Source organism: Oryctolagus cuniculus, chromosome 11 (genome assembly GCF_051225735.1).
Source record: "Oryctolagus cuniculus isolate XC-2025 breed Fujian yellow rabbit chromosome 11, ASM5122573v1, whole genome shotgun sequence".
Classification (NCBI taxonomy): domain Eukaryota; kingdom Metazoa; phylum Chordata; class Mammalia; order Lagomorpha; family Leporidae; genus Oryctolagus; species Oryctolagus cuniculus.
Window position 1 is genome coordinate 66536908 of NC_142877.1, and position 27024 is coordinate 66563931.

Consider the following 27024-nt stretch of genomic DNA (forward strand, 5'->3'; position numbering starts at 1 on the left):
TGAGGCCGGCGTACCACGCTGATCCGATGGCAGGAGCCAGGTGCTTTTCCTGGTCTCCCATGGAGTGCAGGGCCCAAGCACTTGGGCCATCCTCCACTGTACTCCCTGGCCACAGCAGACAGCTGGCCTGGAAGAGGGGCAACCGGGACAGAATCCGGTGCCCTGACCGGGACTAGAACCTGGTGTGCCGGCGCCGCAAGGCAGAGGATTAGCCTAGTGAGCTGCAGCGCCAGCCGAAAGATGCCACTCTGATGTGCTGGTTATTTTGAGCTGAAGGCACTTGAGAAAGAGCATATGCAGGAAGGGCTCTCTGTCCTTTCTACCTAAAAGATAGGCATAAATTTCCCATGAAAAAAATGTGACCTCTCTGTGCCAAGAAGAGGAGAGCACTGTCATTACCAGAGACAATGAGTTAATGTAAAGATATGTAATAACTCTTATCATTCGTTAATGTCCCCACATTATTTCCTAGCCATCTCTCCTCTATGAGGACCTCCATACCATGTGAAAATGTTAACATTTGGGTGTTAGTATTGCATTACAGTGGGTTAAGCTGCCACTTGCAATGTCAGCATCCCACACCAGAGTGCCAGTTCAAGTCCTAGCTGCTTTGCTTCTGATCCAGCTCCCTGCTAATGTGCCTGAGAGAGCAACAGATAATAGTGTAAGTGCTTGGGCCCCTGCCACCCACATGAGAATCCAGGTGGTATTCTAGGTTCCTGGTTTCAGCGTGGTCTGGCACTGGCCATTGTGGCCACTTGGAGAGTGAACCAACAGATGGAGGATCAATGTCTCCCTCTGTCTCTCCCTCTCTCTCTCCCTGTCACTCTGGCTTCCAAAACAAATAAACCTTTTTTAAAAATTGTTAACATTTAATCGAATATGTATGTCTTTTCCCTGTTAATCTGCCTTTTGTCAGTTTAATCCTCCAGCCCATCCACACAAGCGAACAGGGCAGAGGAAAAGTCGCTCCTTCCCTGGACCCCAACCCCATCCTCAGGCTCCATAATTTGCAAGAACAGCTCACAGAACTGAACACAGTGCTTTACTTACTATACTCCCAGTCAGTTATAAAGGGGACCACTCAGGAACAGCCAAATGGAAAAGACAGATAGGGCAAGGAGTCTGGGACAGGTGCCCTCTCCCAGTGCAGCATCCTCTCCAAAAGTCTTCGTGTCTACCAACCCAGGAACTCTCCAAGCCCCAACCCTGAGGAGGTTTTCTGGAGGTTTAAATGGGCATGATTGTTTACAACATTGGTCACTGGGAATTCACTTGATCTCCAGCCTCTCTTCCTTTCCTGAGGGTGGAAGAGGACTGAGAGTTCCTACTCTCTGCTCCCCTGTCAAAGGAACCAACCCTCCACCTGAGGCTACCCAGTGGCTCACCAACGGTGACTCCATTAGCACAGACTCAGGTCTGGTAAAAAAGGAGCTTGTTATGAATAACAAACAAATTCTCATCACACCTATCACTCAGAATATTCCAAGGTTTTAGAAGTTTTGTGTCAGGAGCCTGGGACAAATACATATTTTAATTGTATAACAATATATAAATAAATTACATATAATATATACTAAAATATATAATAAATAGTAAATTGCTGACGTACATATGATATTACATGGATAATTATATTTTTACCCATTTGTCTGTGGATTTTTAAAACTTCTTCACAGGAGAAAAGCCTGGGAAAAGCCTAACAAGTGAAACATACAGGCAAAGCAGTTTTGGTTGAGTCAGGAGGGTGCTAGGACCCCTGGCTCCTCGCCCTTCTCCTATCCCCACCCCACTGTGGATCTTCCAGATCTCCATGGGCTCAGCAGGAAAATCACCTGCATCAGATGCTGAGCTCTCCAAGAACGGGATCTAAGGTGACTTTTCATCTTTGTATCTAGGTGTGTGTTGCAGTTCTTAGGTGGTGACAAAGATTCTCTCCTTGGTCAACCTTACATCATGCTCGCCTAAGCTTTTCCATTAGGCTTTAACTCTTGGACTTGTCTGCACTGTCCAGTTTTAGCAAAAGGTCTGCTAAGTTGGTTTAGCCAGCAACCCCCAACCTCCATATACAATTATTCTTTACCTCTCATAGGGTTTCTCCTTGTTTACATCCCCCAGGTGATGTCAGATCACCCTGATCTGCCTTCAGCTAGGATACTATTAGGTCAGAATTCCCCATGTACCTCACTCCAAGGTTTTCTTGTGGTAATTTTCTTTCTTTCTTTCTTTCTTTTTTTTTTGACAGGCAGAGTTAGACAGTGAGAGATCCAAAGCCAGGAGCCAGGTGTTTCCTCCTGGTCTCCCATGCAGGTGCACGGCCCAAGCACTTGGGCCATCCTCCACTGCACTCCCGGGCCACCGCAGAGAGCTGGACTGGAAGAGGAGCAACCGGGACAGAATCCAGCACCACTGGACAGAATTCGGGACTAGAACCTGGGGTGCTGGTATTGCAGGTGGAGGATTAGCCTAGTGAGCCGCGGCGCCGGCCACTTGTGGTAATTTTCTATCCAACAACCCATCCTGTTCCTTGGCTACAAATCCCCACTTGTCCTTACTGTATTCAGAATGGAGCCAGGGTCTGCACTGAGGTCTCTTTTTTTCTATTGCAACAATCCTGAGTAAAAATCTGTTTTTCCCACTTTACTATCCAGTTCTAATTTTTGTTGACAGATTCCCAACAAATATTTTTGCATAAAGAGTGACTGCTGTTAACAACTATAACTATCGGAAAATGAGCTGATGGCTTCCCTGTTTGGTGAGAGGCCCAAGGCTCATTTCTATAAAGCCAAATTCAAATTATTTCTGGTTACCTGACTGTACTTCTTTTCCAGGTTTTAGGTTAAAATTTTTAGATGTTAATAAGATTATTAAGATAAAACAAGAACTGACCACATGGAATCATGATCCTAACTTTATTGAAAACTAGGATGTAGTGAATAAAGTTCTTTCTCTCTTTTCCTTTCTTTCCCTTTCCTTCTGTTTTTATTTATTTTCATTTTATTTGAAAAGCTGGAAAACAGAATGAGACTAACAGAGATCTTCAATTGGCTAGTTCACCATCAAACAGCCAGGGCTGGGTCTGGCCAAAACCAGGAACGCAGAACTCAACCTGGGTCTCTCATGTAGGTGGCAGGGACCCAAATATTGCTCCCCAGGGTGTGTATTAGCAGGAAGCTGGACTGGACGCACAATAGCCAGGACTCAAATCAAGTACTCTGATACAAAATGGGGCATCCCAAGTAGAAACTTAACAGCTGCACCAAACGCTCAACACCCTCCCATTCTAAACACCGGTATTCATGGCAAACTTTGTCCAGCCACTGTGCTACTGATAATGGACTGGTCAGCTCAGCTTTGGTGTAAAGAATGTTAGGATTTTTTTTTATCTCATAAAGAAACATCTTTTGTTATATAATTTTAAGAAATATATTACATACCTTTTTTATTGTTAGCATTGGCATGATGAAATGGAAACAGGAATTTCCCAAGACCTTTTGACTTTTCACATTCTTTTTTAACAGTTGAAGAATAGATGATACGAATATGTTGGTTGACTTCTCTATCAGGTGAATTCAAAAATTCTGGGTAATCATCAATCTGAAAAAAAGTAATTTAACTCATTGAAGATAAATATGACTGCTTACCTATTCTGGAATAATAAATCTCCCAAAGCTGGTAGCAAGTTTAAACTGGTTTATTTCTTTTTTTATTTTCTCCACTAGGACATCTTTCTTCTTCTTTTTCAGTTTCTCAATTCTTCCACTATGGGAGAAAATGTGCTGAAAATGGGCTCAGCAGCAGAACCCAAGAAACTACTGACTCTCTAGGATTGTTAAATAGTAACAATGTTTTTATTTACTAAATGTATCCCTCTCTATTTCCATTTTGTTGTTTGTTTTCTTTCAAGTTTCTTTTTCTTAATAACTTGATTTTTTAAATTTATTTTATTTTATTTGAAAGATTGGAGAGAGAGAAAAGAGAAAGATTGTTCCATTCAATGATTCACTTCACAAATGCCCCAACAGCCAGGGCTGGACCTGGCCAAAGCCAGGAGTCAGCAACTTTACCTGGGTCTCCCACATGGGTAGCAGGGACCCAAGTACTCCAGCCATCACCTGCTATCCCCCAGGGTGTGCCTACATCATCAGGAAGCTGGAACTGGAAGAGAAGCTGGGACTCAAACCCAAGCACTACCCTGATACGTGCTGCCAAGCATCTTCTGAACTGCTGCACCAAATGTTTGCTCTTTCATTTCCAATTTGAAAAACAGATTAAGAAAAAAAGATTTTTAAAATGTACAATGAATGGGTTTAACTTAGGATTTTTCTATGGAGGATGCAATGTCCTACAATAGGCTCTGTAAATACAAACATTCAGAGCTGAACTATGGGAAATGCTTCCTCTCCAACATGCTTGGTTTTCTGTTCTTGATTAAGAGGGAAAAGGCGGGTCGGCACTGTGGCACAGCAGGTTAAAGCCCTAGCATGCAGGGTTGGTATCCCATATGGGTGCCAGTTCGAGTCCTGGCTACTCTACTTCAGATCCAGCTACCTGCTAATGTGCCTAGGAAAGCAGTGGAGGATGGCTCAAGTTCTCGGGCTCTTGTTCCCACGTGGGAGCCCCAGAAGAAGCTCCTGGCTCCTGGCTCCGGATCAGCTTAGCTCTGGCCATTGCAGCCATTTGGGGAGTGAACCAGTAGATGAAGATCTCTCTCTTTCTCTCTAACTCTCTCTGTAACTCTGTCTCTCAAATAAATGAAATAAATCATATATGTGGGGAAAAGATCTTAATAAATACTTAGGACTTTTAAATCTTGTCTTTAATAAGCTAACTTCTCTTTTTATGACATGCAACAAAGCATCTGATTGAAAAGAATAAAAGCCAGAGAATCATTAGAGGGATATCTAAAACCATTAATTCAAGAATCAGCAGGGGTTCCTCTATAGACTTTTTGTAAGTTCTAAGAAATTGCAAAATTCTATGATCATGTAGTTTCATCTTTCTCTTTTCACAAATATAAGAAAATGTCAAGTAATAATAACATTTAGAAAATCTAACTCAAAGTAGTTGAAGATAGGAAATGGATTAATGAACTCAGTCTTTAAAATCAAAGGCTGCTTGGGATGCCCACATCATAGGTTCAAGTCCCAGCTCTGGCTCCCAATTCCAGCTTGCTGCTAATGTGCACCGTGGGAAGCAGCATACAACGCTCTAGCACTTGGGATCCTGCAACCCAGGTCAGAGTTGTAGACTGAATTCCAGGTTCCCAGCTTCGGTCTCACCCAGCCCTGGCTGTAGTGGGCATTTAGGAAGTGACCCAGCAGATAGGAGATATCTGTCTCTCTGCATTTTTTTTTTTTTTGACAGGCAGAGTTAGACAGTGAGAGAGAGAGACAGAGAGAAAGGTCTTCCTTTCCGTTGGGTCACCCCCCAAATAGCCGCTACAGCCAGTGCTGCGCCGATCTGAAGCCAGGAGCCAGGTGCTTCCTCCTGGTCTCCCATGCGGGTGCAGGGCCCAAGCGCTTGGGCCATCCTCCAATGCCTTCCTGGACCACAGCAGAGAGCTGGACTGGAAGAGGAGCAGCCGGGACAGAATTCGGCACCCCAACCGAGACTAGAACCCGGGGTGCCGGCACCGCTGGTGGAGGATTAGCCAAGTGAGCCACAGTGCCGGCCCAAATAAAATAAATCTTAAAAAAAAAAAAAAAAAGTTGCCTCAGGTATTTCGCTATAGTAATGAGAAGTTGATAAATACAAATGGCTTTATCATCTTTGTTCTGCAGGCCACAGGAACATAGACAGTTCTTGTCAGTTGCTTTATTCTTACCATGAGCTTTCATCCATCCTTTCACAACTGAGAGTCCTCAGTAATAAACTACTCATAGCCAGCTGAAGTCTCTTATTTTACTCTGGGATTCTGGTGCTCCCCTGAAGGTTCTACTACAATCTAAAAGTCAGTCCATATCTTCAACAAAAAAGGACAATCTCAGAGGCTCCTCCAAAAGGACTGCACAAAACCTCTCAAACTATTTAGTGTCCCGTCAAGGGTGAGCCGACATTGCTTAGCTAACTCTGAAGTCACAGCAGTGGACTGAGGATTTTCAGGACTCCATGAGGTCAAACAGACATTTTCATGAGACTTTAACTCAAGATTCAGACAAGTAAGAATCAACATCCCAGGTCTGAATGCAATTGAGAAGGAAAACTTTATTGTGGCTATTCTGTTTTCTATACCATGGGTGTGGTTTGAATACTCTGTTTTATGGACATATAAGAAAGCCATTTCTGTTTTTTCCTAAATCACAAGTCATGTGCAACTTGCAACAATTTTGTAAATTCTCTTTTTGTAAGCTGAAAGGTCATAAACATCTGATTTTCACTGACTCTTCCAGAATTCAGAAAGTCTTCCTATATTCAGAGAATCTGCCTTCTTTTGTACCAGGATATAATTAGACACACTGAATCTACAACCAAAGGTGTGCATGAGTGTCATATTTAAGGGGAGTGTTCATTTAGACAGGAAGGGCAAGCCATGTTAGAACTGAAGGCTGGTTGCACTTACAGAACCAATGTTTACAAAACTCTCCCAGGAAAGCCGGCCTGCATCTGGTTTACAGGACCCCAGCTATAGTACTAAAAGAATTTGCAGAACCTCTAAAAGAAGATTTTAGTACCTCAAAATTCACTCAAATTTGTGGCTACTGCAACAGAAATCTGATGGAGAGCTTCTCTGGGTTGGTTTTCTAGAGCTGTTAGAAAGTCTAACCCAACATTGATTATGAAATCTTCTAGAAGAAGTTAATTTTATGTCTGCAATAGATGGTGGGGGCTGGGAGGAACCATCAGAAAAAACTGTGAAGAACTCTGAATTGGACTGGAACGGAAGATGAGCTTGTGTTGCCTATTTTAGTTCAGACAGCCAGATTATCAATGCTTTTCACTATCTTTGAGCTATTCTACAATGCTACAATTTGTATAAAATGTTTTTGTGTTTTGTAAAAACATAGAGAAATTTAAATTATCTATGTGGCAAATCTATCAACTTTCTCTTTATTATTTCTTCCTTTGATTTATGCTTAGAAATGCCTCTACACCTTGACATCAGATAAATATTCACCCCTTTTATTTCACTGCATTTTATAGCTTCCTCTTTTCCTCTACTCCTTCTTAAATCTATAGGAAGAATGCAGGTTTAACAGCAGGTTAAAGCCCTGGCCTGAAGCGCTGGCATCCCATATGAGAGCTGGTTCGAGACCCAGCTGCTCCTCTTCTGATCCACCTCTCAGCTGTGGCCTGGGAAAGCAGTAGAAGATGGCCCAAGTCCTTGGGCACTTGCACCCACATGGGAGGCTCAGAAGAAGCTCCTGGCTCCTGGCTCCTGGCTTTAGATTGGCGCAGCTTCGGCTGTTGCGGCTACCTGGGGAGTGAACCAGCAGATGGAAAACCTCTCTCTCTGTCTCTACCTCTCTCTTAACTCTGTCTTTCAAATAAATAAAATAAATCTTTAAAAAATAATTTGAATAATAATTTATGGAACACAGAACAAAGATGATCTTATATAATCCTCACAAAAACCTATGAGGCAGTTATTAGTAACCCCCTGTTACAAATGAGGGAAGTGACATTAAGAGAGAGTTAAAGTTTACAAAAATAATAAATGGTAGAACTGAAATTATAAGACAGAACTACAATTACAAGACAATTTGTCTGCAAAGACAATTTTATGAAAACAACTAATGTTTAAGAGCAGAGCCCTACTAGTGGCCAGGGGTGGGAATCCAAACGGTAACCAAGCAGCTGGACTCACTATTTTGTCAGGGCTTCAATCACATTATGTTAATCCCTTTATTTTGGAGGAAGTTGAGCCAGACCTCTTTCAGTTGCTGTTATCATTGAATTTGGTTTGCTTTGTCATTCAAGAATACTTTCCTTAAACAAACTATGACAGAATTCATATAAAAACATCTGTGTAACTTTTTTCTATATTCATTGGCACAGAAAAATATCCACCATATGCTGTAAAGGGAAAATAACATATTATAAAACATTATGTGGAGTATGGTTCTGTGTGTGTGTGTGAATGCAGAGAAAACAGTTTGGAATGTTGTATATCAAATTTTCCTGTGTATGTTATTAGACGTGGTCATCCCTGGATGGTGGAATTATAGGTATTTATATTTATTTTCTTAAATTTTAACTCAAAGAATAATCTAGATAATATTATAGAGACAATTATTTAGCTGATTTTTGTTGCTCTTTTTAATATTTCAACTGGTGGTCTTGTCATCTCATAATCATAAAATACAAACTTGTGCATTCTTCCCTGAAAATGTGTCACAAAGAATGGGGGAGTAAGGGAGTAAGGATAACATCTAACGTGACTCATGAAGAAAGTATTGTTATAGTAACCTCACTTTTAAAAAGCAATTTCCATGCACCCTACAAGGCCTCCATCTCTGCCAGGAAGTGATAGATGATTACACTGATGGCTGTCACACACCAAGGGGAAATGCATATATAAAAAGGATGTTGACCAATGTGATAAAAAGAGAGTAATCAGGAATAGTGGTAGTGGCTGAATGATCTACTGCTTTTCACCTCTCCCATTCTCTTTTTTTTTTTTTTTTTTTTTTTTTTTTTTTTTGACAGGCAGAGTGGACAGTGAGAGAGAGAGACAGAGAGAAAGGTCTTCCTTTTGCCGTTGGTTCACCCTCCAATGGCCGCCGCGGCCGGCGCACTGCGCTGATCCGATGGCAGGAGCCAGGAGCCAGGTGCTTTTCCTGGTCTCCCATGGGGTGCAGGGCCCAAGCACCTGGGCCATCCTCCACTGCACTCCCTGGCCACAGCAGAGGGCTGGCCTGGAAGAGGGGCAACCGGGATAGAATCCGGCGCCCCGACCGGGACTAGAACCCGGTGTGCCGGCGCCGCTAGGCGGAGGATTAGCCTAGTGAGCCGCGGCGCCGGCCTCTCCCATTCTCTTACTGGTTCACTTAACAAGCACAGTGTTAATTGCAATGCCTATGGCCACAAAATTAGATACAGAACAAAACTCTGCCAGAAGCATTTAAGTCAGCTTGAACTTGAATGACATAGATGAAATATTAATGTAAGGAGGGTCGTTGTTTTCTCTCTTTTTCATTTGCTTTGATGGAGTTCAGGATATACTGCCCCAACATATGAATATAATATGCCAAAATCACGCCATATTGAATATTCTGTGCTTATTAAATACAATTTATAGGAGGCCATTGGGTTGGACTGAGCTCCTGCACTACGCCTAACAGACTAATGGAGAGGCAGTTCCTCCTGCTGAAGGTCCACACCACCTAGCCGAAACTAAATTGTTTAATCTGACCTTCCAGTATATCAGCAGAGAGCACAGGCAAATCCCCAACAAGACAGTTTTAGCCAGCACAATAAGGAAGTTCCCTCAGCTTTAACCCTTACACAAAAGTAACCTGATGTTCACCAGTCATCCTTATTGCTATTGTCCTGCGTCCTGCTTCTCACTGCGCAAAATCCTCGTTCTGCTATTACCCAGTGGGACTCTCATGCCATTTTGTAGAACTGAAGCTGCCGTGATCCATGAGTCACAAATAAAGATCTACTAAATCCGTTGCAATTTGTTTTCTGACAAGCTAAGGGAACCTGAGGAATGACACGGGCAGGAAGGACTTTCTGACTTTTCCCTGAAGCATGTCATAAAGTCCAGGAAGGCTTTTCTGAATCTCTGCTAAAACAGGTTATGAGACCACTAGTTGGAAAGCACCCTTCCTATTCCCAGAGTAGAGGAGCATTCTAATCTCTGAAGACAACACAGAAGAATCTGAACAAACAGGCCTTGCTATACTTCCACCAGTTTCATACTTTATCTTATCATACTTCTCCAGGACTTTCTACTCTTCAACAAACCTAGCATAAAACATACAGGTTTGGTGCCGGCGCTGTGGCACAGTAGGTTAACGCCCTGGCCTGAAGTGCTGGCATCCCATATGGGCGCTGGTTCGAGTCCCAGCTGCTCCACTTCCAATACAGCTCTCTGCTATCGCCTGGGAAAGCAGTAGAGGATGTCCCAGGTCCTTGGGCCCCTGCACCCATGTGGGAGACCTGGAAGAAGCTCCTGGCTCCTGGCTTCGGATCAACGCAGCTCTGGCCATTGCGGCCAACTGGGGAGTAACCAGTGGATGGAAGACCTTTCTCTCTCTCTCTGCCTCTCTTCTCTCTGTGTAACTCTGACTTTCAAATAAATAAATAAATCTTTAACAAAAAAAATACAGGTTTAACTACTTCCTCAGGTCTTCATTTCTGTGCCATGTAAAACTTTTTTAAAAATTGAATTATTGTTTATTTGAAAGGCAGATGGGAGAGAGAGACAGAGAGAGAGAGAGCTCAATCTTCCATCCATTGGTACACTCCCCAAATGGCCACAAAAGCTGGGCCTGGGCCAGGCCAAAGCCTGGTTCCTGGAACTCCATCTGGGTCTCCCAAATGGGTGGCAGGGGCCCAACCACCTGGGCCATCTATTGCTGCTTTCCCAGGTGCATTAGCAGGAAGCTGGATCAGAAGCAAAGCAGCCAGAACTCAACCCAGTGCTTTATAGAATGCCAACATTGCAGGCAGTGGTTTCAGGCACTGTGCCACATAGCCAGCCTCCACTTAAACTTATAATGAGTAAGTTTGTACACTTTTCTCTTTTGTTCCATGAGTCCCAGCCAATGAGCCCAATCTGAGTAGAAAGAAATTTTTCCTTCCGTTAACACTTTTAAAAATAAAACAAAAAACTTCAAAATTCAAAACCTTTTTGAAAATAACATGTTTGTGAAGGATGAGAGGAATAATCAAGAGCTAAGCAAACCAAATTTATACATCCATGGGGGCTAAAGAATTTTCCAAAAATTTCTCCACTATGAGCACTGAATATGGCAAGAAGGCTTAGTCTGGGGCCTTCACTGTGGCGTAGCTGGTAAAGCCACCTCCTGCAATGCCAGCATCCCATATAGGCACCAGTTTGCGTCCCAGCTACTCCACTTCTGATCAGCTAATGTGCCTAGGAAAGCAGTGGAAGATGGCCCAAGTGCTTGAACACCCACATGAGAGATCTGGATGAAGCTCCAGGCTCCTGACATCACCCCGGCCCAACCCTATCTGTTGCAGCCTTTGGGGAGTGAACCAACGGACAGATCTCTTTCTGTCCCTCTCTTTCTCTCTGTAACTCAACTTTCAAATAAATAAATAAATCTTTATTTAAAAAAGAAAAAAAAGACTACTTAGCCAAAACAACATATTGTCTATGCCCAAAAGGAAGACAAGAAAGCTCTGAAAGAGATAGAGCTGGATTCAGTCTCTTGCTCAGAATTTATTTTAGATATGGTGTTATTCTTTTTTAAAAATGTTTTTGCATTTACATTAGAGAGATCATTAGAAAATTTAAAAGCCAAAACTTTTACTTCACCCCAAAGTATGAAAAGATCAGTAGATAACAGGTAGGTAGATAGATAAGATAAATAGCTAGATAATTATAATGGTCCCACTGAATTATTATATCTAAAATTTTTCTACTTTATTTAATAAAATGAACTATAAATGCTATAATTAAAATTGTATTTTATAAATGGATACTTAAACATTTAGGCAGGAAAAGAGCTAATATTGTACATTTTTTCCATACAGCATTGAATTTGTTTTAGGACTGCTTATCAAATTTGAGAGAACTTTTATCAGACACATGACAGCACAGGTGACAGTATCTGCATAATATCTGATTAGTCCTTTGTTGTTGTTACTATTAAAGAATACCTGAGACAGGCTAATCTTATAAGAGGTTTATTTTGGCTCATGGTTCTGTAGGTTCACAGCCCAAGATCAGGCAGATCCCATTGGTTTGGCCTCTGGTGACGGTGCTCCCCTGAGGTGGCAGAGAGCATCAGGTGGCAACAGATGGGGACTGTGCCTGTCTGCTCATATGTGTGTCCCAGTTCTTACAAAGTCCCCAGGACTCAGTTATGAGGGCTCCACCCTAAAGAGCTAATCCAATCCCAATCCTCACTCATAGTGTCCATCCCTAAACAACACAGATTAAATTTCCTTCCCCTCTTAATATCATTAACATAGGACTCTGGAGATTAAATTCCTGCATGAGTTGGGACGGACAAATTATATTCAAACCATAGCAATATCAGCATAGAAATAAATAAAAATAACTTTAAAGTCCAAATCAGGGCACATAACAGATTCTTTTCTATGAATTACTGACCAAAAGTGCTCTTATATAGCTAGTAAATCATATTATTCACATATATTTGATAGATTGCCTCTTTTTAAATATAATTACATAAAATGATTACTGGTTCAGTATTGTACTTAGAGTGCCCACTAATCCAATCTAAATGGTAACTGTGTCATTTTTTTTAAGATTTATTATTTATTTTAAAGTCAGAGTTATAGGGAGAGAGGAAGAGACACAGAGAATGATCTTCCAACAGCTGATTCACTCCCCTAGATGGTCACAATGACTGGGGCTGGGCCAGGCCAAAGCCAGGAGGCAGAAGTTTCTTCCAAATCTCCCTGGTGGGTAGCAGGGTCCAAGTATGTGGGTCATCCTCCACTGCTTTTCCCAGATCGTAAGCAGGGATTTGGATCCGAAGTGGAGCAGCCAGCACATGAACTAATGCCCATAAGGGAAGCGGGCACTGCAGGCAGTGGCTTTACCCGCTACGCCACAGCACTGGCCCTGTCTTCTCTCATTAGAAACTGAGACAGGGGAACTTGAAGTTATTTGCCTTTGGCCTCCTAAATTTTTAGTCCCAGCCATTATCAATGAAAACACTCTAAGACCATTCTTCATCTACAGCACTTTTCAGTATCTGATTTGACTTTGTTTACCTGAGGAAGGTGCCTGCTATCAGGGTACTTTAAAAAGTTTGTGGAAATGAAATTAAAAGTTTATTTTGGTACAAAAGATTTTGAAGTCCATGCATATGACTGGCCTTCAAAAAGTTCACTGAAAAAACTACATGGATTTCAAAACTTTTTGAACAAAAAAAAAAAAAAACTTAAAAATCCATTTAGTCTAGTGCTCACATAACTTTTATCACTGGTGGTTTGGTGCCAAATGGTGCACCAACTCTATTCTCCTAGTAAATCTAGGCCTTGGGAAAAATCTAACCAGGCCCCTGTGTGAAGGGAAAAGCATGTTGGCACACTAGCCATGTGCACCTTCTCTCAATTTTGAAGTTGCAAGGACAGGTAAGTATGCAGGGAAGGGTTAACTCGGCAGGTGTGAGCTGCTCAAACACTGCACATTTCAAAGACAGGTCTGTCTTCAGGACTGGCCTTGCGCCACTCTGGGTAGATAATCTCTGGGCTTTAATATATTCTGCTCAATTAGAGTGATTTTATATGAATAAGAATTTGGGCTATGCTGCATCAGTTTATCCAGATAAGTTTATCCTGGCAATGAGATTTATGGGAAACACTTGTTTTTGCTCAAGAGGTGGGAAGGGGAAGCATGAATAGCTGAAGTCAGTCACTCATGCAGGCCCTGCGTGCCCTTCCAACTGACCCTCAATAAGAACTCTGCACACTGAGGCTCAGGTGAGCTTCCCTGGTTGGCAACACTCTGCACATGTCATTACATGCTGCAGGGAGAATTAAGCATGTCTGGGCTACTCAGCCAGGAGAAGCATGCACCTGGTTTCCACTGGATCTCATCCCAGTTGACTTCAATCTTCACCCATTCACTGTAATAAATGTCACTGTGATTATAACAGCTCTTCTGAGTCCTGTGAGTCCTTCCAGTGAATCGTCAAGCAGGAGGTGGGCTTGAAGACCCCCTACACAGTAGGACAACAATACCCAGGTGTATGGCTGCTAGCTGCCTAGACTCTGGATCCCCTGGGCTCCATGCAGCCTTGCATGTCCCAGGCTGTAAGTCGGAGACAGGCCAGCCCACTTTCCCGTCCTTCCTCTCCAAAGGATTTTGATCCTTGTGGCCGCATTCTCCTCAGCATGAAGGTAAACAAAAGAGAAAATAAATGTTCAAACAATTTCACATAGATTATAATAAGAACCAACATGTTCTGAGCACTCATTACATCCTCTTTTAGGAGTTTTGTAGGTATTATCTCACTGACTCCTCATACAACTCCATGTGTTTTTAAAACTGTTCCCATTTATAAGGGAATACAAGGAGCCTAAGGCTTGGGAGTTAAGTTACTTGCCCAAGGTTCCACTGCGTGGAATACTAATAAATGTCAGATTAGATTCAAAATGAAGCCTCTACCCTTAACTTACACAGAACGACGAATGAAATTCAATACACACAGGGGCAGGTGCAGTGGCACAGTGGGTTAACACCCTGGCCTGAAGTGCCAGCATCCCATATGGGTGCCGGTTTGAGTCCCGCTGCTCCACTTCCAAACCAGCTCTCTGCTATGGCCTGTGAAAGCAGTGGAAGATGGCCCAAGTTCTTGGGCCCCTGCACCCGCATGGGAGATCCAAAAGAAGCTCCTGGCTTCAATTGATGCAGCTCCATCCACTGCGGCCAACTGGGGAGTGAATCATCAGATGAAAGACCCTCTCTCTTTCTGCCTCTCCTCTTTCTGTGTAACTCTGCCTTTCAAATAAATAAATAAATCTTAAAAAAAAAAAAAAGAAAGAAATACAACACATACAGATAGGAAGGAACTAAAATACTGTGAGTCTAAAAATAAAATTGCTACCATTATGAGACAGAATAATGTTAAAATGAATTGAGTTTTTCTATTCTCATGGTAAGACAATGTTTAAAGAGAAGCAATCTACTACCATACATGATTGATATGGTAACCACAAATGTCACAACAACTCTCAAAAAGTCCAAATTCACTGATAACCGAATCGACCCATTTTGCTCTGGTGGCTTTCAATTCTTATGCATTCTCATGAACAGCCCACAGAGTTCCTATCAAAGACCTGACATCAAAGCGGGATTGAAATATGAGCGAGATCCTCAGACTATGAAAGCCTAAAAATTGAATTTGTAAAATAATGTACAAGGATCAGGATCAAAATCACATGGAAATCAGACTTCTGAGCGGACAGTATCAAAGTGTTCCAACAGAAATCCATTAGGCAGACAGCAACCTAATTAACTTGTATAAATTATTCTAATTAAATTCTTATGGAATAATTCATTGTTTGGGGCCCTAATAATTTATCATCAAACTAGGTAATCATAGTTGACATCTTGACAGAAATTTGGAATGATGGGGAAACACCATGAATTAGCAGTCAGGAAATCTGATTTCTAGTGTGCCCTCTACTAAGAAATAGTGTCATGACTTTGGTCAAGTTGCTTAATCTCTTTTTTTTTTTTAAGATTTATTTATTTATTTGAAAGGCACAATTACAGAGAGGCAGAGAGAGCTCTGGCATACTATCACTATGATACTAAATACATATGTAATCTGTATGTAGTGTATATGTAGTGTAATCTGCATGTACATAGTGTATGTATTACACTATGACACTAAATACAGAGAGGCAGAGAGAGATCTTCCACCCAGTAGTTCACTTCCCAGATGGCCGCAATGGCCAGAGCTAGGCCAATCTGAAGCCAGGATCCAGGAGCTTCTTCTGGGCCTCCTACATGGGTGCAGGGGCCCAGGCACTTGGGGCATCTTCTATCTTTTTTTATATATATTTATTTTATTTATTTTAAAGAGTTACAGAGAGATGCTGAGACAGAGAAAGACAAAGAGACACAGAGAGAGAGAGAGAGAGAGAGAGAGAGGTCCTCCATCCGCTGGTTTACTCCACAATGGCTTGAGCTGAGCCGATCCAAAGGCAAGAGCCAGGAGCTGCTTCCAGGTCTCCCACTTGGGTGCAGGGGCCCAAGGACCATCCTCCACTGCTTTCCCAGGCACTTTAGCAGGGAGCTGAATTGTACAGTTGGCACTGTATTTGCTTACACATGGGATGCCAGCACTACAGGCCAAGACTTTCACCAACTATGCCACAGCATTGGTGGGACACCTTCTACTGCTTTCCCAGGCCACACCAGAGAGCTGGATCAGAAAAGGAGCAGCTGGGACTTGAACCCACACCCATATGGGATGTTGGCATGCAGGCAGCAGCTTTACTTGCTACACCATAGCCCCACTTAATCCCTTTTGCCTTTGATGTCCTCATGTGTAAAATGAGAACTATGGAATAAGTTTAAGGCCTTATTCAGCTTAAACGAGTTTTTAAATATATATGTATGGGGCTGGCGCTGAGGTGTAGTGGGTAAAGCCGCCGCCTGCAGTGCCGGCATCCCATAGGGGCACCAGTTTGTGTCCTTGCTGCTCCACTTCCAATCCAGCTCTCTGTTATGGCCTGGGAAAGCAGTAGAAGATGGCCTAAGTGCTTAGGCTCCTGCACCCACATGGGAGACTTGGAAGAAGCTCCTGGCTCCTGGCTTTGGATCGGTGCAGTTCCAGCGGTTGCGGTCAGTTGGGGAGTGAAGCAGTGGATGGAAGACCTCTCTCTCTCTCTCTTCCTCTCCTTCTCTCTCTGTGTAACTCTGACTTTCAAATAAATAGATAAATATTTTAAAATATATATATGTATATATAACTATATTATAACTTTACAATATTGAAACTTTATGTTAATGATTATGTTTCAGGAAATGTACTTATAAAGATGCAAGCAAAGAGCATCTATAGAGCTTCATTTTAAGGAGAAGAGCGTTTTTGTAAATATGTAATCATTTACATACCTCACATATAGAATATTCCTTATAAAGAAACATACACATGTGAATATATGTTTATATATGTATGTATACATATATCTATAAAAATAATCTATATTTTGTAAAAGATATTGGCACTAGCAAACCTACAACACAAACTTAAGGGAATACTTAAGGCTGAAATAAAAAGACCTAAAGAGTAACTCAAAGACAAATAAAGAAATAAGGAACATGCTGAAAGATAACTACATAGGTGAAAATAAAAGATAGTATACATGTATCATTTGTTGGTAACTCTTTCTCTGATGTAATTTAAAAGACAACAGCATAAATATTATTTATGGAAAACAATGTATAAAATGTCACTTGTATGGTGATAACAGCACAAAGGAGGGAGAGAAAATGGAGTTAAAAAGAAGCAGAATTTTTATTTAGTACTAATATTAAGCTGGTAATAATCTAAACTAGGGTTTTTTTTTACATATTAAGATATTACTTGTAACAATTCTAAAATTCACACAGAATCACAAGAGACCCATGATAACCAAAACAATATTGAGAAAGAACAAAGCTGGAGACATCATATTTCTTGATTTCAAAATATATGACAAAGCTACATCATTAAACAGTAGGGTACTAGTATATAAATAGACATATAGAACAATGGAATAGAATAGAGAGCCAAGGAATAAACTCACACACATATGGTCAACTGATCTACAGCAGGGATGCCAAGAATAAAAATGGAAAACAAAGAGTCTCTTCAACAAATGATATTAGGAAAACTGAATGCGCACAAGCAAAAAAAAAAAAAACAAACCTGGTTTCTTATAGCATACACAAAAATCAACTCAAAATGGATTAAAGACTTAAAAACTAAGACCTGAAAATGTAAGCCCCTAAAAGGAAATATAAATGGAAAGTGTCATGACATTAGTCTTCAGAATGATTTCATGGATATAGCAACAAAAGTAAAAATAGGTAAGGGGAACTACATCAAATGGAAAATCTCTGCACAACAAAGGAAACAACTGAGTGAAAGGCAATATAATGAACGGAAGAAAACATTCTGAAACATTCGAATGACAAGGGGTTAATACTCATAAACATAAGGAATTTCTATAAATAACTGAAAAAATATATATCTTTTATGGTAAAAGACTTGAATTTCTCCAAAAAAGACATACAAATGTTCAACAAGTATGTGAAAAGATGCTCAATGTCATTAATCTACAGGGCAATACAAATCACTAAAAGGGAATGCTATGAACAATTGTATACCAACAAATTACATTGTCTTTTATTTATTTATTTATTTTTGACAGGCAGAGTGGACAGTGAGAGAGAGAGAGACAGAGAGAAAGGTCTTCCTTTGCCGGTGGTTCACCCTCCAATGGCTGCCGTGGCTGGCACACCGCGCTGATCCGATGGCAGGAGCCAGGTGCTTTTCCTGGTCTCCCATGGGGTGCAGGGCCCAAGCACTTGGGCCATCCTCCACTGCACTCCCTGGCCACAGCAGAGAGCTGGCCTGGAAGAGGGGCAACCGGGACAGAATCCGGCGCCCCGACCGGGACTAGAACCCGGTGTGCCGGCGCCGTGGCTCACTAGGCTAATCCTCCGCCTGCGGCGCTAAGTTCTTTTATAAAACACTGCATAGGCCGGCTAATCCTCTGCCTGCGGTGCCAGCACCCCGGGTTCTAGTCCCGGGCCGGGCGCCAAATTCTGTCCCGGTTGCGCTTTTTCCAGTCCAGCTCTCTGCTGTGGCCTGGGAAGGCAGTGGAAGATGGCCCAAGTCCTTGGGCCCTGCACCCGCACAGGAGACCAGGAGGAAGCACCTAGCTCCTGGCTTAGGATCGGCATAGTGCGCCGGCCATAGCAGCCATTTGGGGGGTGAACCAACAGAAGGAAGACCTTTCTCTCTGTCTTTCTCTCTCTCACTGTCTAACTCTGCCTGTAAAAAAAAAAAAAAAAAAAAAAAAAAAAAAAAAAAAAAACCAAACCAAACAAAAAAACCAAACCAAACCAAACAAAAAAAAAAAACACTGCATAGAAAATCCAGAAACATATAATACATATTATAAGGTTCTGGAGTTTGAGAATTGTAGATAAACTACCCTAACACACATACTTAGCCATTTCAATTACCTCCCTGTTTAAAAAAAAAATCGCAATGAATAAGAAGGATGTGATGAAACCTGACTTTCATTATGTGAATATCTTCCAGTAGAAAATATGAAGTTATTATGAGAGCAACCTGAGAGATCATTATTATAATTGCTTTGATACCTTCAATTGCCACCTCACCTATACCACACTTAGTAAAAGTGTGTGTGTGTGTGTGTGTGCACAAGCTCTTGGTTAATGATCAGATCTGATCAAAATATGTGTTCTCAAGTAAAACAGAACCATGAGGAAATCATTAGCAAATCTAGGAGAAAAAACATCTTATGAAAATCTAAGTCATACATCCAATAAATCATGTAAAAATCTAGAGGGCTAACAGCTCTAGTTTTAAAAGAGACCCAGCAGACATAACTACCTACAAATCAATCTGACCATCACAAAAAGAAAGGCAAAAGACGGGATGACTACTGCTGGAGAGAAACAGAAAGTACCAGCCCTGAGTATTCCTGCCCTCAAAAACTGAACCTGCTTCCTACCACCCCAGTTTATAAGAAACAGGACAGAGAAACAGGTTAACAGCTTTTATAGAGATGCAATCAGGCAGATCCAGAATGTGGAAAACTTCCAGGGCAAGTGACCTGGTTTCTCTAGCAAATAAATGATTAGTGGAAAAGAAAAGAGGGAGGAAGAACAAAAGGGATTAAACAACCCTTTACTATGAGAGAAGGCATCCCAGATGGAGACTTAACCTGATGTGCCACAAAGCTGCGCTTCATTATATTATTAATTCTAGTTTGTTTGTCTGGAATCTTCCATAAGAAAAAGCTAACAAAAGATAGAGATAACAATAAAATGTAATGTGTGCTTTCTGATTGGGTCCCTGTTTGAACAAACCATCTATAAACAAATTCTAGAAAGAGAAATTCCATATGGCCTCCACTGAAACATGATTCTACTTGGCTCTACTGCTTTGGGTTTAGACATACTGTAGAGGGGACTGGCATTGTGGCATGATGGGTTAAGTCACCACCTGCAATACAGGCATCCCATATGGATGCTGGTTCAAGTCCTGGCTGCTCCACATTGGATCCAGCTCCTTGCTAATGCACCTGGGAAACCAGCAGAGGACGGCCCAAGTCCTCGGGGGCCCTGTACCCATGTGGGAGACAGGGATGAAACTCCAGGCTCCTGGTTTTGGCCCGGCCCAGTCTGGCTGTTGTGGCCATTTGAGGAGTGAACCAGCAGATGGAAGATCTCTCTATTGCTCCCTCTTAAAAAGACGCACTGTAGAGGGCTGATGGGGTACGTGCTATTCCCTCCTTCTGGAATACGCTTGTTCTTTATCTCTGCCTAGAAAAGTCTATTTATCACTGAGAACCAACCTTTTCACTTCCTTGGTGAAACTACCTATGTCATTTCCTTTGATAGAATGTCACTCCCTCTTCAGGATTCCTACAATACTTGTATTCTATGTTTTCATTCTTCAGTATAATTATCTGCTTGTAACTATTTTTCTATTTTTTCATTTGCTTGCCTCCCTTTCCAAATTATGAGATGCTCAAAAGCAGGTACCCTTTTAAAATTTTTTATATAGTTTCTGGTAATTCAAAACATGGGTAGAATGTTATATGTAAAAAATCTTAGGGCTGGCGCCGCGGCTCAATAGGCTAATCCTCCGTCTAGCGGCGCCGGCACACTGGGTTCTAGTCCCGGTCGGGGTGCCAGATTCTGTCCCGGTTGCTCCTCTTCCAGTCCAGCTCTCTGCTGTGGCCCGGGAAGGCAGTGGAGGATGGCCCAAGTACTTGGGCCCTGCACCCCATGGGAGACCAGGAGAAGCACCTGGCTCCTGCCACCGGCTGCAGCGCACCAGCTGTGGCGGCCATTGGAGGGTGAACCAACAGCAAAAGGAAGACCTTTCTCTCTGTCTCTGTCTCTCACTGTCCACTCTGCCTGTCAAAAAAAAAAAAAAAAATCTTAACATCCATTCAACAGAAGTGTAAAGCACAGAGGAAAGTTGGTCTATTAACTGGGCCTAGCTGGGAGATCACTTCATTTAATGTAGTGGAAGTCGGGCCCAGCAAGGGCTAAACTGAGAGATGTCCTTCAAATTCCATGGTCCTTTCAGGACCTAACTTCCTCTCTGGGCAGTAAGCTCTAACTCTCCAGTCTCCAATAAAGGAAAGAAAGCAAGGTTAATTAATTACAGTTAAATGAGTTGCTGGTTCCAAGAATATTTCAGAGAGAATATTAAGAATAACCAATGCAAACCCAAAGGATTGAATCTATTAGTAAAATTCAAAAATTCAAGTGGATTTTCCTCACAATAAATCAGACAAGCAATTAATTGTGTTACATGTACATAAGTTTAGTCCCAAGTAGAAGTTATTTTTACATTTGGAACATGGCAAATCTTCCCACTGTCATAATTAACAAACTTACTGCAGTCTCCACCAGGTGGTTTTTTTCCCATTATATTCTACCTGGGCTTTAGTGTACCAATCCCTAAGGAAATCTGAGTAGCAGAATTGTTTTTGGAATCTATGAATATTGCTGGCATGAATGATCCACCAACATATTCCCACAGGAATCACCAACTGTGAACCTGGCAGTGCCCCATCTAATAGTGAAGACTCCCTAGATTATTTCAATGTTAGGCTTTGTATTAGTTGGCTTTTTGTTATGACAACTAAGATACCTGAGAGGAGTTACTTAGGTATGAAGAAGGTTTACTCCTGTTAACAGTTTTTAGCAGTTCACAGTCCAAGATCCAGCGGCTGCATTAGTTTGGCCTCTTTTGGAATAGGGTGGTGGATGGTGGGATGTGTACAGAGGGAGGATCATGTGGTTAAGTCAAGAAGCACAGACAGGGGCTGGATCCAACTCAGCAAATGTAACCACCCCTCTCAGGAGAACTACCGTCAGAGGACATGCCCCCAGTGACCAAACACCTCTCCCTAGGCCCACCTCCTAGGCCAATTCTCCAGACTTAATGCATTAACCAGCAACATTAACCCATTAACCTAAGACTTTGGGGACCAAGTCCCCAATACACAGGCATTTGGTGGCTCAAATTGTTACCTGACCCATAACAGGCTTTAAAAAGTCCTGCCTCATGACCAAGGGCCACAGCTAAGGAAGACAAAGTGAAAAACAGTTTCTCAAGTCTTGGTTCTGTGAAAAGGTTGCCACTTAGGGGACAGCATTGTGATGCAGCAGGTTAAGCTACCACCTTGATGATGTGGGCAACCAATATGGGTGCCAGTTCATGTCCTGGCTGCTCCACTTCCAATTCAGATTCCTGCTAATGTGCCTGGGAAAGCAGTGGAGAACAGCCCAACTATTTGGGCCCCTACCACCTATGTAGAGACCTGAAAAACTGCTGGATTTGGCCTGGCCCAGCCTTGGCTGTTGTGGCTATCTGGGGAGTTAACCAGTGGATGGAAGAGCTTTCTTTCTGTCTCTCTCTCTCCCTCTCTCCCTCTCTGTCTGTAACTCTGCTTTTCAACTAAATAAACAAATCAAATAAATCTTGAAAAGAAAAGAAAATGATGTTACATTCCACCTGGATCTTTTCAGTCAAACCTATCTTGAGCTCCATGAGCCAAAATACTGACACCAGCTTTGAAGGACAACAGTTTTGACTAGAGAGCTGTGGGGGAATGCAAGAGTTGTTTCACTTACAACTTTATCCCTTGACAACCAACGCCCAGAAACTCACATAATTTGCATTCTGTGGCTAACTGTGTTATCCCTATTGCAAAACTTATAAACTGCTAGAGAAACATCATTAATTTACAGGCAGCCAAATGTTGCTATGTGGATAGTAAAGAATGCTGGCTCTGAGTCAAAGGGCCTGAGTTCACAATCCAGCTCAGATGTCTTCTGATTACATGACCTTGTGCAAGTATTTACCCCTGCTCTGCCTCAGTTTCTCCATCTGTAAAAGACACATAATATTGCTTTCTTTATAAAGTTCATAAAATTAAATAAGGTGATTAATGAGTGCTTTGCACAAGGCTGGCACATAATTTTTGTTACTATTCATGACATTTCCTTGTTGACAAGAACCTCAATAATGCAACACTGAGTCACATTAATGGTCCATTCAGCCCAGGATTTTTCTCCAATGAGGGCAGAAAGGGGCATTTTGGGAAAAAACAGAGTACGATATTATTATTACAAGAGAATAAGATACATAGAAATGATTTTCACTGGAAAATATCCCTTACTTGTTTGACTAAATCTGAGCATGTATCAACATTATTTTTACTTTATTTATACATGTAACTAGTATTTATTTCTCTTAATTATATTAAAATACTTCCCTCAAAAAAGATATACCTCTTGTTTCTTGGTTTCTGATATTTTATAAATAAATCCATCTTTGCCTTATCCCTCAGTTTTGATTTCACAACCTTGACTCAGACTTCATTTACTCTTAATTTCAGAGGGAAAAAGAGACCCTCTAAACTTTCAGCAGCTGATTATCTAGTTTTTAATTTATTCAATTCTATTCATTATAGATATTTTTGAATCTGTGTGGGAAAGTTCAAAATTAAAATATATAAAATGTAAGTCAAATTTCTGTTTTCACAAGCTTAGAGTCTTGTGGGGATTCATCAACAACAAAAAAAGACTTTTTTTTTTTAAACAACTATGTACTGAAGCAACTATAGAGATTAAGAGAACTGATTCTGGAGTCACGTTATATGGGCATTATCTGGAGTTCAAATTCTGCTACTGCCATGTAGTAGACAACCTTTGGCAAATTGCTTAAACTCTGTTATTGGCTGGCACCACAGCTCAATAGGCTAATCCTCCACCTGCGGCACCGGCACCCCGAGTTCTAGTCCCGGTCGGGGCGCTGGATTCTGTCCCGGCTGTCCCAGTTGCCCCTCTTCCAGTCCAGCTCTCTGCTGTGGCCCGAGAATGCAGTGGAAGATGGCCCAAGTCCTTGGGCCCTGCACCCGCATGGGAGACCAGGAGAAGCACCTGGCTCCTGGCTTTGGATCAGAGCGGTGCACCGGCTGTAGCGCACCAACCGCAGCAGCCATTGGAGGGTGAACCAATGGTAAAGGAAGACCTTTGTCTCTCTCTCTCTCCCTCTCCACTCTGCCTGTCAAAAAATAAATAAATAAATAAACTCTCTGTTATTTAGGTTCCTTATCTGTAAAACTGAGCTACCAATATTATCTGGAGTTGTTATGAGGCCAAGGAAGTTCCAAATGAAGCACTCAGAACAGCAGCTAAATGTCATACAGTACGCACTCAATAAATGTCAGTAATTTGAGGTTGGCATTACGGCTGCTTGTAATTATTCCCATTCTCCTTTTCTTGACAGGCAGAGTGGACAGTGAGAGACAGAGACAGAGAGAAAGGTCTTCCTTTTGCCGTTGTTTCACCCTCCAATGGCCGCCGCGGCCGGCGCGCTGCGGCCGGCGCACCGCGCTGCTCCGATGGCAGGAGCCAGGCACTTATCCTGGTCTCCCATGGGGTGCAGGGCCCAAGCACTTGGGCCATCCTCCACTGCACTCCCTGGCCACAGCAGAGAGCTGGCCTGGAAGAGGGGCAACTGGGACAGAATCCGGCGCCCCGACCGGGACTAGAACCCGGTGTGCCGGCACCGCAAGGAGGAGGATTAGCCTAGTGAGCCGCGGTACCGGCCCCGTTCTCCTTTTCTTCCAGATCTGTAGACGGATCATATTTTCCTGTCCCCTTCTAAGTCAGGCATGGCCACAATCCTAATTCCAGTTAATGGAATGTGAGAAAAGCTGTTATGTGTCACTTCTAGGTTGAAGCTTAAAAACCAGTATATAATTTGCCAAGTTAATTTCTTCTGCCATGGTGCTTAAGCAAGCATGCACTGAGATGGAACCTCTAACACTAAGACGTGTGACTAAGTTATTGCATATCTTATGTTGAAAATGAATAGAACCTCTTGCTAATCCACTATGGGCAAGTGGTTTAAATGAGACACACTTCATGCTGTATAAAGCACTGAGACTCTGGGGTATTTTACTGAGACTCTGGGGTATTTTACCTTACTCTATCTTGGTTGATACATTATCACTACAGTCACTAAGGATACAGCTGAGAACCAAACTGTCTTGAATATTCCAAAGTATTCTGTTCAAACTATTAAGAAGCTGGAATGACCAATGTGAGTTTAACCATTTCCTTCTGCTTCCCACAACGAGAGCTCTGAAATGCTCTAAAGAAGTCAAAATAGTCAAAATAGAGGAAAACGAAAAGAAAAGAAGCATTGAGGAAGGTGTCACAGCACAGCTGGGTAAGCCATTGCTTGGGATGCTCGCAGCCCATATCACAGTGCTGGTTTGAGTTGTGGCTGTCCTGTTTCTAACCCAGCTACCTGCTAACATGCCTGAGAAGGTGGAGGGGGATGGCCCAAGTACTGGGGTTCCTGTCATACATATGGGAGACCTGGATGGCATTCTTGGCTCCTTGCTTCAGCCTGGCCCAGTATCTGTTATTGTAGGCATTTGGAGAGTGAACCAGTGGATGGAAGCTGTGTGTGTGCGTGTGTGTGTGTGTGTGTGTATGTGTGTTTGTATGTACCTGTGTGTCCTCTCTGTCACTCTGCCTTTTTCAAATACATAAGTAAATCCTTTTTTAAAAAAATCCATAATAAACTTCATCTTTTCATCTTACATAACTACCGATCAAAATGCATGAAGCAGCTAAGCAACAGCCTGCTCATCTCATACCAACACAAAGGAAAGTGAGGAGAGCTGGACGTGAGCATCGTGAGACCTGAGAGATCTTACAATGGCTCTACCACTGACTGTGTAATCCTGGCCAATATACGTAGCCAGTCCCCCAGGCCCCTTGACTCTTCTAAATAAGGTATGAACTCCTCTAAGAGGTAAATTATAGCATAGGTCTTGAAGTAGCCCCCTGACAGTAGGGACTCCATTTTGGAGTCCTTGAGACTCCAACACCCCCCCCCCCCCCACCGTGAGACTCTGGTCTGAAACTATGGTTTCAAATAGTCAAACAATAGCAGTACACTATATCACCCTTGGCAGAGCACAAAAACCCCCTAGCATGATTGCTCAAGCTTACAAGCACAAAAAGTTGCCCCTGGGTTACCTGGGTTCATAATGAAGATGTGATTTGTCTGTGTCTTACATTAATGTCAAGTCCTAATTGCTAATTGTAAGATTGTAACTAGTATTGTCAAGATTATGATAAATATTAATTTCACTTAGGTTTTAGGTTATGTTGACCCCAGTAACCATATACTCTTTTGATTCTCCTTTGGTCTTAACAATTGTGTATAGCAACCATGTATAGCAACCATGTATTCCCCCCTCCCCAGTTTTGTGGTTTTTGCCTTTATAAACCCTAACCTTTGGTTATTCAGGGCTGCTCTGTTCATGTATGATCAGACAGCCCCAGCATGCTGGATAATCAATAAAACTTCCCCGTGCTGTTTGCATAAGAGACGTGTCTCTTGGTGACGTTTTTCGGGTGGTCGACTCTAACAGTCTGAGCACTCATTCATTTTTCCAATTAACAATTGGTGACCATCTACGCTATCCCAGGGATTGTAAAGCACAGTGATATGGAGGTGAAAAGGACAAGTAAGGGGCAGGCACTGTGGCACAGAGGATTAAATGCTCAGTCTACAGCACTGGCATCCCATATGGGCGCTGATTCAAATCTTGGCTGTTCCATTTCCAATCCAGCTCCCTGCTAATGTGCCTGGGAAAGCAGCAGAGGATGGCCCTAGGGCTTGGGCCCCTGCACCCGGGTGGGAGACCTGGAAGAAGCTCCTGGCTCCTGGCTCCTGGCTCCTGGCTCCTGGCTTCAGCATGGCCCAGCCCCAGTCATTGCAACCATCTGAAGAATGAACCAGTGGATAGAAGACTTTTCTCTGTCTACTGCTCTCTGTAACTCTTTCAAATAAAATAAAATAAAATTTAAAAAAATATTATGTATTTTCCATAAACTATATGAAGAACACTTGCATAGGAATTTCAAAAAAATTTTTCACCAAAATAAACTTGTCTTTTAATTCCACTTCCCATGAACTTTAAAAAAATTATTTATTTGAAAAGGAGAGTGACAAAGGTACAGAGAAAGAATATCCTCCATCCACTGATGTACTCCCAAATGGCCGCCAATGGCCACCAATGGCCACTGCTGGTCCAGGCCTAAGC

At 42.2% G+C, this 27024-nt stretch overlaps 1 protein-coding gene across 1 annotated transcript in view; it reads right to left on the reverse strand.

Moving 5' to 3' along the window:
* Positions 1 to 27024, reverse strand: part of C11H12orf56 (chromosome 11 C12orf56 homolog) — a 97740-nt gene that overhangs the window by 58451 nt on the left and 12265 nt on the right. The window contains exon 2 of the mRNA XM_008256734.5: positions 3438 to 3597. Within this exon, the coding sequence (XP_008254956.2) occupies positions 3438 to 3597 (160 nt within the window). The remainder of the gene's footprint in view (positions 1 to 3437; positions 3598 to 27024) is intronic.